Consider the following 14,212-nt stretch of genomic DNA (forward strand, 5'->3'; position numbering starts at 1 on the left):
GCTCAGTGTGGAATCAAGGTGAGAGTTGAGCAAAAGGAGGGCTTTGGGGGTAGAAGAATGGTGACAATGACGAGATGGAGGCCCAGGGTATCCCTGAGATAACAGAGGCAGGAAGTTATGCCGAAGAGTATAGGAATAAGATATGTATGCTAGAGATATCCAGAACGGGGAAGACTTTGAAAGCTATCCACAGTAGTCATTCGACAGATACACAATGAAACACATCAAAACTATAGTCCCTAACATTATTATTATACTCTGGCTAGTAAACTGCTTAAAAAAAAAAAAAGATTCCTAATTTGGAAAAATGCTTTCTGATCTGGAAGTACTCAGTGTTTGGATAGGTCTCTGTTTATTCTAGTTTCAAAGAAAGAATTAGGCTGTTTCCTTCTGACAGGGGGGTGGAGCCTCTGTCACAGACGTTTTCCCCTGAGGAGGTGGGGAAGCAATGTACTTTAAAAGAAAGCATAATGTTATCTATTCTCAAAAAGGTCCCACTATTTCAATTCTTCACAAAACAAAAAGCTTCTTTTACCGAGAAGAAGGAAAACCTATCACAAAGGCCAGTTAGACCAGATAACTACAAAACAGTCATTCTCTGAGAGAGTGAACGAGTTTATTGCTACGATGAAGGAATCTGGCTGGTGGGTCCCGTGTGCCACTTTTCTAGATGCCTCTGGCGAAACCCCTTCCACCTTCCCTGCCTGGTTTTCTCAGAACGACCTCCTGACCATGGGAAAGTTGTTCACCTGTCTAAAGTGCAGTGATTTCTTCGTAGGGAAGTCAAGGAGGTAAAAGGCGGGAACAAGTGGATGTGCAGAGGGGAGTAAAGAGACCCTGTTATAAAAAGGTCAGCACCAAGGCCCTGGAGATCAAGAGAAGATTAAAAACAAAACAAAACAACAACAACCTGATTTAGGGGTAAACTCAGTAAGGTGGGTTAATGGATTGTGTTGATGCCAGAAGGAAAGAAAGAGGGATATTGGTAGGTTTCTAGCTCTAACAAATCAGTAAATAACAGTTCCATTTACTGAGCTGGAGAACATTGGAAAAGAAACACTATGAAGTAAGGAGGAAAAACAGTGTTCAGTTTGGACATGATTAGTTCAAGGGGTCTGTGAGACAGTTGAAGGGGAATGTTAAGTAGACAGCTGGGACTAGGCATCAGGCATTCAGAGCACTGATGCATTTATGGGAGATGTAGATTGTATGTAAGGCAGGGGAATGAAAGAACTTGTGTATTGCTGGGGAGGAGGCCGAGTGTCTGGAAAAGTGAGAAAGGTGGAGACCAGTGTAAGAGGGAAAAGATAGAAAGAGATGGTGAAGGGAAGGGACTAGTAATCCAAGGGTTGAGCCTGAGACACTCCCATATTGGGGGCAAGATAGAGCAGGTGGAGCCTGAAAGGAAACTAACAAGAGCCCAGAGGTCGAAGGGACTAGAGAGCCCTGTGCCACAGAAACCACAGCCGAGTGTCCAGGGTGAGAGTGGTCCTCAGGGCAGTATGCCAAGAAAGGGAAAGTTAAGACGAGGATGGACAAGTGTCCAAAAAACCAAGGAAATACAAAACAAAAGAGCTTGACCTTAGAGTTAGTGAGAACAGAGGAATGAAATGTCATGCAATAGAAGTTATTGAGCCTTAAATAGAAATATTTTCAGGAAAGGGAGCATATAAAAAATATTTCAGAGTGTTCATGAGTTACACAGGTTATGATTTAGAATTTCATATGGATTTCAAGTCTTAACAGCACAAGGCAGATTAGAAAACAAAGCAGCATTAAGCTCAGACAGAATCTCATCAATAAATGATCATATACTGAACATAAATTCTTTTTTTTTTTTTTTTTTTTCATTTTTCTGAAGCTGGAAACAGGGAGAGACAGTCAGACAGACTCCCGCATGCGCCCACCAGGGGGCGACGCTCTGCCCACCAGGGGGCGATGCTCTGCCCATCCTGGGCGTCGCCATGTTGCGACCCTCCTGGGTGTCGCCATATTGCGACCAGAGCCACTCTAGCGCCTGGGGCAGAGGCCACAGAGCCATCCCCAGCGCCCGGGCCATCTTTTGCTCCAATGGAGCCTTGGCTGCGGGAGGGGAAGAGAGAGACAGAGAGGAAGGAGGGAGGGGTGGAGAAGCAAATGGGCGCTTCTCCTGTGTGCCCTGGCCGGAATCGAACCCGGGTCCTCCGCACGCTAGGCCGACGCTCTACCGCTGAGCCAACCGGCCAGGGCCTGAACATAAATTCTTAGGTATCAGTTGCCTCCTCAGTGCCTTACACACATGTAACTAAAAAAGCAGAGTAATTTGATATCATTTGATTTAATGAGATCCTGTGCAAAATGAAGTATTTCAGCAATGAAGCCAGTACCAAGGCAGTTACTCTAGGGACGAGTATCTGCAGAAGTATCTATAGAAGATAAATTGGTTTCTTCACTAGTTTTTAAACCTCTAGAAACAATGAAATACCCCAGTGAAACTGTAAAGTTACTGACCAGGCAGAGATTTTTCTGAGAAATGACTTTAAAACAATACATTCTAAAAGCAAAGAGGTTTTTATAACAGCATGTCTATGAATGGACTCATGAGTAAAATCACAATTGACACCATTATAAAAAAGGAGAAAGGTAGGCTAGATAATTTTGAGGTCTGCCTTGACAATCTTCAACATGGTTGGAGTGCTACGTATATACCATGCAGCAGAACTAAATACTCTATAAGTATTATGTCATTTAATCTTCATAACGGTTCTCTGAGGTGAATGTTGTCATTTCACAGATAAGCCAATGGGCTTAGAATATGAAACAATTTGCCCAGTGTTACAAAGTTTCTACATAATGTAGTTAAGAGTCCAGTGGGCTTGTCTAACCCCATATTAAGTGTTCTTTATATCTTTCTCATATGAGAGTGTGATTCTTCTACTTTTTGATGGTAATTAAAAAGATTGTGATTTAAGAAGCTGTAAATTCACTACAGTTGGATACAATTTGGAAAACAATGCTATGTTTTAGTTGAACAAATACAAGTGTTCAGTAGTTTCACTTTGCCACTCTTCCCATTGCCAATTGAAGTGTATTCCTCCTCCTCTTGAATCTGAGCTGGCCCAGTGACTTTTCCAATGAATCAAATGCAGGAGAAGTGACACTGCATGACACCAAGGCAGGTCCTTATGAAAGCTGCAGCTTCCACGGTTCCCTTGAGGCACATCTCTTAGAAGCCAGCAGCCTTCTGAAAAGTTTATCTTAAAACCATGATGGTTTAAAGAAGACAAAGGTGCACGGAGAGAGAAAGAGGCCAACAGAGAAGCAATGAGGCACCAAACAACAGAGTGAAGCTTTCTTGGGCTTTTCTGGCTCAGCTTAACCACCAGCTGAATGCAGCTGAGGAATGACCAGCCAACATCAACCCATGAGATTAAAAAAAAAAAAAAAAAAAAAGTGGTTATTTTGATCACTAGCTTTTGTATATTTTGTCATGGAACAATAGATTACATAAACTTAGTACAGTTGATAAAACTTGGAGAAATCTACTAAATGTTGGTGGGACAAACAAAACATTCCTATACTTTTGAGTCCAGTGGCTTATGTTGTATACCTGAGATACTACACCTACACTTAAAAGTTAGCTCTAGTCCAGAGGTTAATTTCATCTAGTCTGAGATAAGCATTTTCAAAAGGAGGAACTAGTGGAAAAGCACTTCACATTTTTAAACTGCCTTTCTTCTGTGTGTGCTATTCATCATCATAGCAACGCTGGTAAGTGTCTACGTTCAATATTTGCAACTAGACCTTGAAAGTTGGTTGCTCTTTGCTTTTTTGTTTGATTACATGCCTTCTACATTACTTTTGTTTTTTATTTTATTTGTTATTTATTAATTGATTTTAGAGAGACAGAGAGAGGAAGGGAGAGAGAGAGAGAAGCATTCTTTTGTTGTTCCACCTAGTGTGGAGTTGGTTGGTTGCTTCCCATATGTGCCCTGACCGGTGTTCAAACCTGTAATGGTGATGTTTTGGGACCAACTGAGCTAACAGGCCAGGGCTTACATTGCTTTCAAAAACATCAGAGGCTGTTAACAATGAGATACACATTAACAAGTGAGTTAAAAACACAAGATTAAAACCAAGTTCAGCAACTGAGAACTTATTTCTAAAGATTTTTCTAATTTGTTCACTAAATTTACCTTTAAATTTAGCTTTGAGTTTCCTGGCAACTGAGACAAATGTGTGGGATTATATCATGCTAAATGTGGTTTCCTTCAGGAAAGAAAAAAATCTTTACTGTGAAATTCTAAGAGGAATTTATTCTGTGGATGTCTTCACAAGGAACAGTATATGGTAGAAGACAATGTCTTCAGAAGAGGTCTCATTTAGAATAGAAATGTTCCTCCCACGTAAAGTCTTAACATATGCCCTTGTTTAAAACAGAAAAGGGCCAAACTTAAAATACTTTTAATTCCTAGGTGGGTTTTTAGATTAATGCCTTTTCCCTCTTTGTCTTAGACTTTCATAATTTCCTATCTTTTTATTTGTTTCAACAAGAATGCATTGATAACACTCGGAGACTAGGCCCTGAGGTTACAATTGTAAGTGAAAGAAAGAAAGCTTTTGCCCTCATAAAGATCCTAGTCCAAGAGAATATTGATTAATGTTAAGGACATTAATTAAATACCTACAGCAATAGGTGATTATAGATTGACAGGTGCTGTTAAAAAATTTTTTTTCCAGGGAGCTATAAAGAGTGTGTAACAGGAAGATATGATCCAACTTGCCAGGGATGGGGCAGATGCAGAGAATAAAGAAAAATATAATTTCTCATACCCCCGTTTCTACCGTAATGCCTGTCACGTGTAAGCACTCAGTTCATATTGGCTGTTCATGCTGTGAATACAAAAAAGGGGCAGGTGGAGTTTCAGCACTAATTCTGAACCTGTTGTTTAAAAGATAATGACTTTAGGAAGGAAGGCACTGTTATAAATTTTCAGTGCTCTGTTTTTTGGAAAAGAATAAAGGGCATCACATAAGAGCTAACTGTCAAGATATCAGATGAACAAAATTACACATTCTGAAATTTTGTTTGAGGTCAGGTCTCAAGGTTACTCTTAAATGTCTGATTTAAGGTGTGGGCCCTTTTACATAAATGTTGACTAATAGACAAATAAGATATGACTACTTAGTCAAAACTGATAACTACGGCCCTGAATACAGTAAGTGCTGGGTTCTAATTCTTACTACTAACAGTCAGTCTTTGAGGTTAAGTAGTTAAAGGAGAAAGCAAATCTTTTTTGATGTTCTCTGTTGATGTCTTTAAAGAACTTCATTTGCAGATCATTCTTAGTTTGTGGCAAGCTCTTAAGTGCTATATTGACATGCCATTTTCAGTCTAGCTCCTAAAGCTTTATTATATAACATTGAGAAGCAATTTCTCCCCAATTACTATTCACTTCCCACTTCTATCACACGACCATTTTAAAACATATCCTTGCCTGACAAACCTCTGTCTTACCTGATACTCTCCAGTGTTACAGCTATATAGTCATTGTTTTCTCCCCCATCATTTTTTTTCTATACTATAACCCAAATTAACACTGGTATAGAAAGATTTGCATTCAGAGGAAATTATTTTTTTTTCTTGGCATATTTTAATGTTGGTCTTATAAAGGCTTGAGTCTTAAAATGTTTTAACTGTTTTGAGAACCTTCTCACCATGCTATTTCTAGAAACTAAAATCTGTGAATGGCCAATGTGTTCTATATTGGGCGATTTCACTCTAACAGACTCAGATGGCAAGATATTCCTGAAACCACTGGCTGAGAAAAATACAAGTTCTCTTTTTTCTAAGGCATGAGTCTAGGGGTATTTTGCTTCAGGCTTTTCTTTCTTTTGCCTTAATGTAACGAGGAAAGATTTAGAGAGAAAGAGATTGAAAAGAGGAAGAAAAGAAAAGAACCATATGACTAGTTATTCTCCAAGCAAATGGCATTTTGGGTGAATGCCCTGACCCAGGAAGGGAAAAGAGACCAAGGTGACCCCAATGCTATAAAATTAGCTAAGTGGACTCTTCCCAGGAAAATGTCACAGCAGGCTCTGGAAAGCAATTAAAGTAATATTGTGGCATCCTGCACTACCAAAGGGAAGATTCTCCTCCCACCCTGGTTACAGCCTTGATTTTCATTTTCTTCTGTTGTAAGTACTTATGAAATCATTACAGAATTCTGTGGAGAAATAGGTGTGAAAGTAAACAAGCTTTAATAATTATCTTTTCTCCAAATGCCAGAGCAGCTGCATAAGGAAGCCAAGATCCCTAATGTGACCTGCTGTCTACTTTTGTCCTCCTCCTGCTTCCTGTGCCTCTTCCTTCTACATGTAATATTTTAAAATGTGCCAGCCTGACTGGTCTGCTGGAGAAACTTGGCCACTTGCTGGGTGCACCTGCCCTTAGGCCAAGGACAAAGGTAGGCCACTGCGATGTCCTTTGTGTTTCTGGGCCAGGACGATGCATGGGGGCTGAGGGCCAGAGCAGTTTGCTTTCCCAATAGAAAGGAGTTAGAGAGGCCCAATAGTCCTTCTGCCTGTGAACTTAACTTTCCTCAACCCCATAGAAGGAATAAGTCCTTGTTCCAGTGTTGGTGAGGAGGCAGCAGTTTCACACTCAGACAAGCCGACAAGCTAGGGGCTCAGTGTTCAGTCAGCAGGTAGGAAACAGCACCCCACCGGAAAGCCTGGAGTCTTCCTCTTATCTGCCAGTGTTAAGATTGTTGATATTTACTCTTTCACTTTTGGGTTTGCTGCTAAAATAATTAACTGCTATGCATTTAAACACACACACACACACACACACACACACACACACACACACACTTTAAAATATGCCTCCACATTATTTTCTCTAGTGACCTATCTTTAGCTTGACCTAAATTTCTAATTAAACTTTTCTATTGATCCAATTTCCACTACAATTTTAAGCCCTATGCTTTTCTAATAGAAATCTCCTCTGGGGACATGCATGTCAATGGCCCTCCCCCCTTCTTCCATTTCAGATTCGCTTTGTCTTAGTAAGTGTTTACAGGCCAGCAAACATGGGTGAGCTCAGGCTAGTGTTTACTGCGATGTTACAACTGTATGACACCAGCGCTTCAATACCAGTTCATAAAAACAGAAACCAGAACTATCAAAGTACTCGGCTATAATTTTCATTAAAAATATTTCCCAAGCACCATAGCATAGTAAGAGCCTAACTATCATAAAGCCTTCTGGAGAGCTACTTAGGTGACAAAATGTCTACAATACGAGAATGGCTTCTCACCTGCATTCCATGGTAATTCCCCAGCAGAGCCAAACCTAACCAGACAAGTCACCCCTGCTCTGCCCATCCAAACCCTAAGAGGCTTCGTGGTGGAAGTGGAAGAAGCATCTTGAGTTCAAACTCTTTGAACTCAACTTAGTTTTCAAAGTCTTCCTTTATATCTAATTCACATCCCAAAATAGAGAGAACTAAATGCATTAGATGCCTAAGCCATTAATCTGTTTCAAAAAAGGGGGAAGTGGAGGACGGACAACACAGTGACTTAGGAGCAAATCGATACAAGAACTCATTCATTCATTTTATTTACACTTTCATTGATCAAAGGTGGTTTGCCAAGCAGGGATACAGTGAACAAGGTAACAGCATTCTCTGTCCTTAAGGGCTTCTTCAACAGCACAGCACATGGCTGCAGTCACACTGCACTGTGATATCAGGACCGTTTACTCACATGAAGCTTTCACAGATGTGCTGTGCTGTTGGAGTACACACGAGAGACTCAAATGGCTCAGATTTTAGCTACTTCTGAAGAACATACAGTAGAAGCCACTGATGTCACCACCACGGTTCTGGGAAGTGTGATCTAATACATCTTGGAGAAATCTAAGACTGCTGATTTGTTGGAAACATTCTTACTGCCTTCAGGAGTCCCTTGGGAACTGTGTCGCTCCATGGCGATAGCTACTGCCTCCTGCTGCCTCCAATCCTCTCTGGGTCCTCTTCACAGGCAGTTCCAGTGGGAGAGCCACGCTGGCAGCGGTGTTCGCATCGCAGGAGTTCACTCCTGTGGTTCACACATAAAGACTGGTGGTGCCAAAGCTGGCTGCCTGAATTTGAATTCTGGCTGCAAGTCTCTAGCACTATGACCTCGGACCAATTACTGCACCCCTCTGGCCCTCAGTTTCTTTGGCTGTAAGATGGGCGTAAAGGAGTGATTGGGAGGATTACACTATTAAAGTGCTTTGAACTATTCCTGACCCTTAGGAAGCACTCAATAAATGCTAGAACCCTCTGAAAAGACACCAAGGGTTTCACATAGGAAAAGGAACTTTGTTATCATTCTAATTCAGATGTTTTTGAGCAGACATAATAGAATAATAGTAAAGGAAAATAAAATGTAAAGGCATGCTGCTTGCTGGCTATGGGACAGTTGTGAAAAATAATTACTTCAAAGCAGCTTTATGTCATTTCTCAGTTCTGGTAGAGTCAACATCACGACTAGGCTGAAAACCTCCACTTGGTTTCCTATCATTTCTAGAGAAAGGAGACTGCTTGCTGGAGGAGGACAGACACACCTTTTCCCATCTCCTCTGACCAGCCTGGACTGTTTAACACCAACAGGCAGGGTAGACAGTGGGTAAGAATATGGGGTCTGGAGTCAGGCGTTTTGATTTAAATCCTGCCTCTGCCACTGACTCGCTGTGTGAAGTAAGGCTTGTCCCTCCACCTCCATACACCTCAGTTTCTTTAAACTGTAGAATCGGGACAATAATAGTATCTACCTTTGGGTGTTTTTGTTTGTTGGTGAGAATTTAAATATAAAATATACTTAAGCCTCTTAAATCAGTGCCTGGAAATATTGATATTATTGTTATTATAAAATTTATTATTATTATTAAAAAAATACAAGGAATTGTTCACAAAATCATAAAATACTATATCAAGACAGAAATGTCTTGGCAAAGTTGTGGTCACTATGCAGTTAGTTCTATAAAGACAAGAAGTGTATTTTGTTCCTTCTTTTTGTTAAAAAAAATGTATGAGGCATAAAGCACTCACTTTGTTTGAGGGCAGAATGAAGAGCAAAGCTCACTCCATCTGGAAGTGGAACCTTATGTGTGAGTGGCTTAGCCCCAGTCTAACTTGAGTAGGTGATTCACCTTCTAGACACACACTTTCTTCGTCTTTCAATGAAGAGGGCCAATGAGAGGATTTCTAAAATTCATTCCGAATCCAGAATTATGTGTGGCTAGTGCTCTTTGAAACTTTACTAAAGCCAATGTAACCATGGTTGTCTTTTCTACCTACTGTTTTTCCAAAATGGATTATCAAGATAATCCATAGAAGATAATATTATTTGTTTGTGTTTTCTGAGTCACAATGCAAAGATCGTAATTACAAAAAAAAAAATCTTTAAATCCATGAAAATGGATTTTCTTTAGCACAACTAATAATTTTTGAAGCACTTGTATTGTGAGAATAAAACTGTTAAGGACATTGTCCCATTCATCTTAAATGAATTTTTAGAGACTCTAAGAATAAAATGTAATCCATAGGATCTCATGCTAGTCTATTAAACACGTAGCGAATAAAGTAGAACTCTTCCTGAGTTTAGTTTAGTGATTCTCAACTAAATGAAAATAAGCTAAGTTAAGTTGAACATTTAAGAGGTGAGGAGGAAGAGCACAAGTCCAAAGGATTTGGGGGCACAGCACCAGGACTGTAATTCTGCAGATTGTGTCCTTCAAAACCAGGTTCCCCAGAGCTGCCTGGGTTACTGTCACTACGAAGTTTGGGAAATAGCTACAAGATGCTTGTCTTGCCTTCAGAGGTCTGATAAATTGGGTGGTGGCATAAGAATTTTAACTGGAAAAATCCACAAAATTCTGTTATAGGCAAAAAAGGAAGAGAGGGGTCTCTGAAATAAAAATCTGGATTAAGAATACAGGCTTTAGGTTAGACAAGATTTAAATTTTTAGTTCTCTTCCGTTTTAGCTAAGTGACCTTGAGCTGGTTGTTTAAGGTCTCTAAGCCATACTTTGCACATTTAATAATTTCCCCTAATTCATAAGGTTACTCTGAACAGTAAATGAAATAACGCATGCAAAGCACTCGGCCCACGATGTCTAAAACACAATAATCACTCAATAAATGAATGGTGGCTGCACTTACTCTTGTAAATGAATGACAGAGGCAAGTGCTCTCTATTCTCTTTTAGTGAGCTTCTTATGCTCCCTTTGGAATGTCTCGGGGCATAGGAAGCACTATATAAGCTTTCTGTAATTAAAATTTAGTTTCAAACCTCAGTTTTTATAAGTAAGCCCTAAAAAAACAACAACAACAAAAACCAATTTTTTTTCCCCCTGAGATCCACTCATGGTTTTACGTGGACACTGGACAAAGAGTTCACTTTGCAAGACTATTCAGCTAGGTTAAAAATAAAATATGCAGAAATATATGCAACTTTAACAATAGAATATAGGGAAAATGAATTATTCTTAGCTGAAAACAAAGGCATTCTAGATTGTGACTTTGTATGTAAATGCATGGAAAAGGTCTGGAAAACATGGGCCCCAACATGGTAACAACAGTTACTTCTGGGGAAGGGAGAAAGATTGGGTAAGAAGATCAGTATCGTTTTAATGTTTTTACATTTATTTACATATTACTTGTGTAATTAACAACCAAAACTCCCTGGCCTGATTACTCATTGGTTAGAGCATCATCCCAATAAGGAGAGGTTGCAAGTTCTATCCCCGGTAAGGAAACATACAGGAAAAGATCGATGTTTTTTGTCTCTCTCCAAAATCAATCAATCAATTGAAATAAAAAGCAAACAGAAAAGCAAAATTGAAACAAAAGTCATGGTACAATCTGAACCAGCGGATTAGGCTAGAGGAATTTATCCTTGGGAATGTCATGACTTGACATGCAGTCACATTCTGCTCAGTTTGCCATCCTTGAGGGGTAAGGGAAGCAGGAGGGGGGATTTCTGGTCCTACTTCCAGCAAACGACAGACACAGGTTCAGGCAGAGCAGCTGCCTGCCGGATCTTGGTGTACACTTCTTTCTCTCGGCATGCACTCAAATGAGACGTCAGTACCTTGGCTAGTTCTTTGCAAAATGTAAAGTCTAGAGAGGTATACCAACTGAAGGGTAGTGGTAAATTATGCTTTTGCATAGAAAAACACAAACAGATGGTAAATTAGTAAATCACTAAATACATTTTGATAACAACCATAACGAGAAAAACAGCTTTAAAAACATCTACTTGAAAAGTACTTGGTAAATTACAGATCCCACCGGGGAGTTTTAAATGATCACTCCCTTCTCCCCACCACCACCAGTACCAACCAAATAGTTAATTAAAGGAGAGTAAAGAGTTTAAGTATTGAGGTATGGGTTATGGCATTTCTCTTATCAGCAAAATATCTGTTTGCAGTTGGAACTTACTTTTCACCAAGGGTCCTTCCCTTGGAAAGAAATATCTGGGCTACAGGGAAAACCAAGAAACACAGTGGAACTCTGAGAAGCGGCACGGACTTGCTGTCAGAGCTAGAGAGACCTGCCTCGCCTGGCACTGTGGCTCCATGAGCAGCAGCCACGGTGCTTTTGTGTTGTTATATGGGTTTTGGCCCATAGACCTGAGTAAGGGTTTGCTTTACTGAACCATACTCAGCCAAAAGCACGTGGGAAGCCTGCGCTGGCCCTCTGGCTGGGCCTGACATGCTGTTTCCAGCCCTGTCTTCCTGACCTACTACTCATTTAGTGCAGGGGGTAGTCCAGCCCAGCCTGTCATTCATTGTGTTCTGCTGGCGGGTTAACTGAAGGACTGCATCAGAAGCAGCACAGAAAGGACCTGAATGGAGTACCAATGAATGGAGAGAGCCATTTTGATGGAACTGCCCTACGGTTATAAATAGGATGGGGCAGCCGGGGGCTGGAGGAAGCTTCTGTTGCTTAAGAAACTCCATAAGAGTATCAGTCACTGGCCCCTAAACAAGTATTCATTTCTTACCTCCCACTAGTATAAGTCAGTAGATGTATGCAGGCTCTTAGTGTGACTGCAAAAAAAATTAAGTTTTTTTTTTTCTCATTTATAACCAATGTAACGTTAATACTATGAATGGAAGGACAAGGAGTTTAAGACATACATGCATACAGTGACATAACCTGATATTATCATCTCTTGGATTCAGGCCACTCGCTGCTCTCTCTAAAAGAAAGGCAGTCATCGTAAGCAAAATTAAGGCGACTTGAAATAAAAGATTGAAGAGGCTGGGTTCCATTATTCCTGTCAAAGGTCACTGTAGTCCTCTGCTATTTTTACGTTAAATACGCTCAGCAAGTTCCTGGCTGAGGGGGTCTGGGAAGCCAGGAGCTGCCCCTTCTCACGAGTGAAGAGGGTAATGCAGCACTCGAGACGGAAGGAATGAAAGGGGGTGAAAAAGTTGAACCCTTCAAAGAGAGAGCGCTGCTGAATTAGTCCCCGAATTATGAATTATGAGCTGTAGCTGTATCCAGGCCAAGTCACTTTGAAACTGCCTGTAATCTTGTGGCTTCGATTGAGAAATTCCCATCACCACCTCAAACCCTCTGTAAGGCATCCCGGTCCAACCCTTCCTCCCAAAGCAACTCTTCCCAGGCGCCACCAACCCCAAGGGTGCATCAAGGCAGGTCTATTTCACGGCTGGACCACTGCCACCAGCAGCAAGGCTTTCCTTCGGGGCTGGGCAACAAAACCTTAGGCTTACCTCAGGCAGAGCATGTATTTAAGAGAAGAGCAGAAAACAAAAGAAACAAACAAAACCTGTCCTTACCCGCTTCTTAAAAAACTGGAAGGCTGAGCATTTCTTGACTGGGAATCCATTCATGTCTTTGTTTACCATTTTCCACAGTGGGAAGTTCACAGTTATAGCTCCACGGGGGCACCCGCCTGGTTAGTGCATCTGGTTCCCGGCTGCCCTTCCGGGGAGACAGTTAATGAAGCCGGAGCGGGATGGAGAATCCAGCGGGGCGCACGCGGGTCCTCAATCACGCATTCTGCAGCAGCGGCTACTGCAGCAGCCTCTCCCCACTTTCAGTGGCGAGCGGCAGTGGCTTTCCTCTTCCCATCATTGCTCCGAAGCACATGCATCAGTCACTGTACAGGACGCTGGGATGCAGCGGATTCCGGGGAAACGCTGCTGCTGCTGCTGCTGCTGCTGCCGCCGCCGCCGCCGCGGAGCGGGAGGAGCCGCCCCCTGCGCGCCCCCAGCTACCTGGCTGCTCTGCGGCGGGCGCGCTGAGCCAGTCGCTCGGCTCCAGGTGATGCGCTTCTGGAGGCTGCTCGGGAAGAGAGCTGTTCTTGATTGTGCAAGTTCCAGTGGGAGCTGTAGTTAACACAGCGGAGAGAAGGAGTAGGGAAAAGCAGAGAGCCAGAGGGTGGGAGGGAGAGCCGCGCCAGGAAGGCAGAGGGAAGAGAGACAGCGAGGCCGGAGACGCAGCGATTCATGAATATCAGAGCGGCGGACGGAGCGAGGGCACCGGCCCAGGACGCATCGAGAAGCCGCTGACCGCTCGCGGGAGGGCTACTTTAATCCCCGTTTTCTTTTCTTTTTTGTAATAAGAAGCCATTTAAATCAGAATTTCATATAAAATGCAGACCATTTTTATTTCGTGCTCATTCAGATTCTTTTGAAACGTATTCCTGGAAAAAATAAAAAAGTCTCTCAATAGACAGTTAATCAAATTGTTCCTGATCTGTCCGAATGTGGAGAAAAATGAAAGAAAGTGCAAGCCCAGGCGTGACAATGGACGGTCTCTGGCTGTGGAGAGCCTCTCCTCTAGCATCCTCTCCCTACCCGGTAGCAACAGTGAAGCAATTGTGTCTTTTCAGCACAGGAGCCTGTTTAAAAAGAACACAGTAGACATATGTAAAGTGTTTTATGAAGATGCACAAAGATCATTACCGGAAAGTATCGAGTCCATTTAATGGAAGAGGACTGGTGAATAAGAGAGTAAAGCATTCTTCTTATCAAGTGAAAATCTGCCCCCCAAATCCTTACTCATGTTGTCTGTGCACATTAAATTCATTTTTTTTTAAAAAAGGATATTTAATTTGTGCGTGTCTTATTTTTCAATTTTTATTTTTTAATGTTGCTATTTTATAGGAATATTTAAAAATTAGAGTTGATAGCTAAATGGAGAGAGCTAAGA

The 14,212-nt window shown here is 41.6% G+C and overlaps 1 protein-coding gene across 1 annotated transcript in view; it reads right to left on the minus strand.

The window, feature by feature from the left end:
* The window catches only part of SGK1 (serum/glucocorticoid regulated kinase 1), a 120,060-nt gene extending 107,130 nt beyond the window's left edge, over positions 1-12,930 (minus strand). Inside the window, exon 1 of the mRNA XM_066247916.1 lies at positions 12,835-12,930. Within this exon, the coding sequence (XP_066104013.1) occupies positions 12,835-12,903 (69 nt within the window). The 5' untranslated portion in view covers positions 12,904-12,930. The remainder of the gene's footprint in view (positions 1-12,834) is intronic.
* Positions 12,931-14,212: the final 1,282 nt, after the last annotated feature.

Source organism: Saccopteryx bilineata, chromosome 12 (genome assembly GCF_036850765.1).
Source record: "Saccopteryx bilineata isolate mSacBil1 chromosome 12, mSacBil1_pri_phased_curated, whole genome shotgun sequence".
Taxonomy (NCBI): domain Eukaryota; kingdom Metazoa; phylum Chordata; class Mammalia; order Chiroptera; family Emballonuridae; genus Saccopteryx; species Saccopteryx bilineata.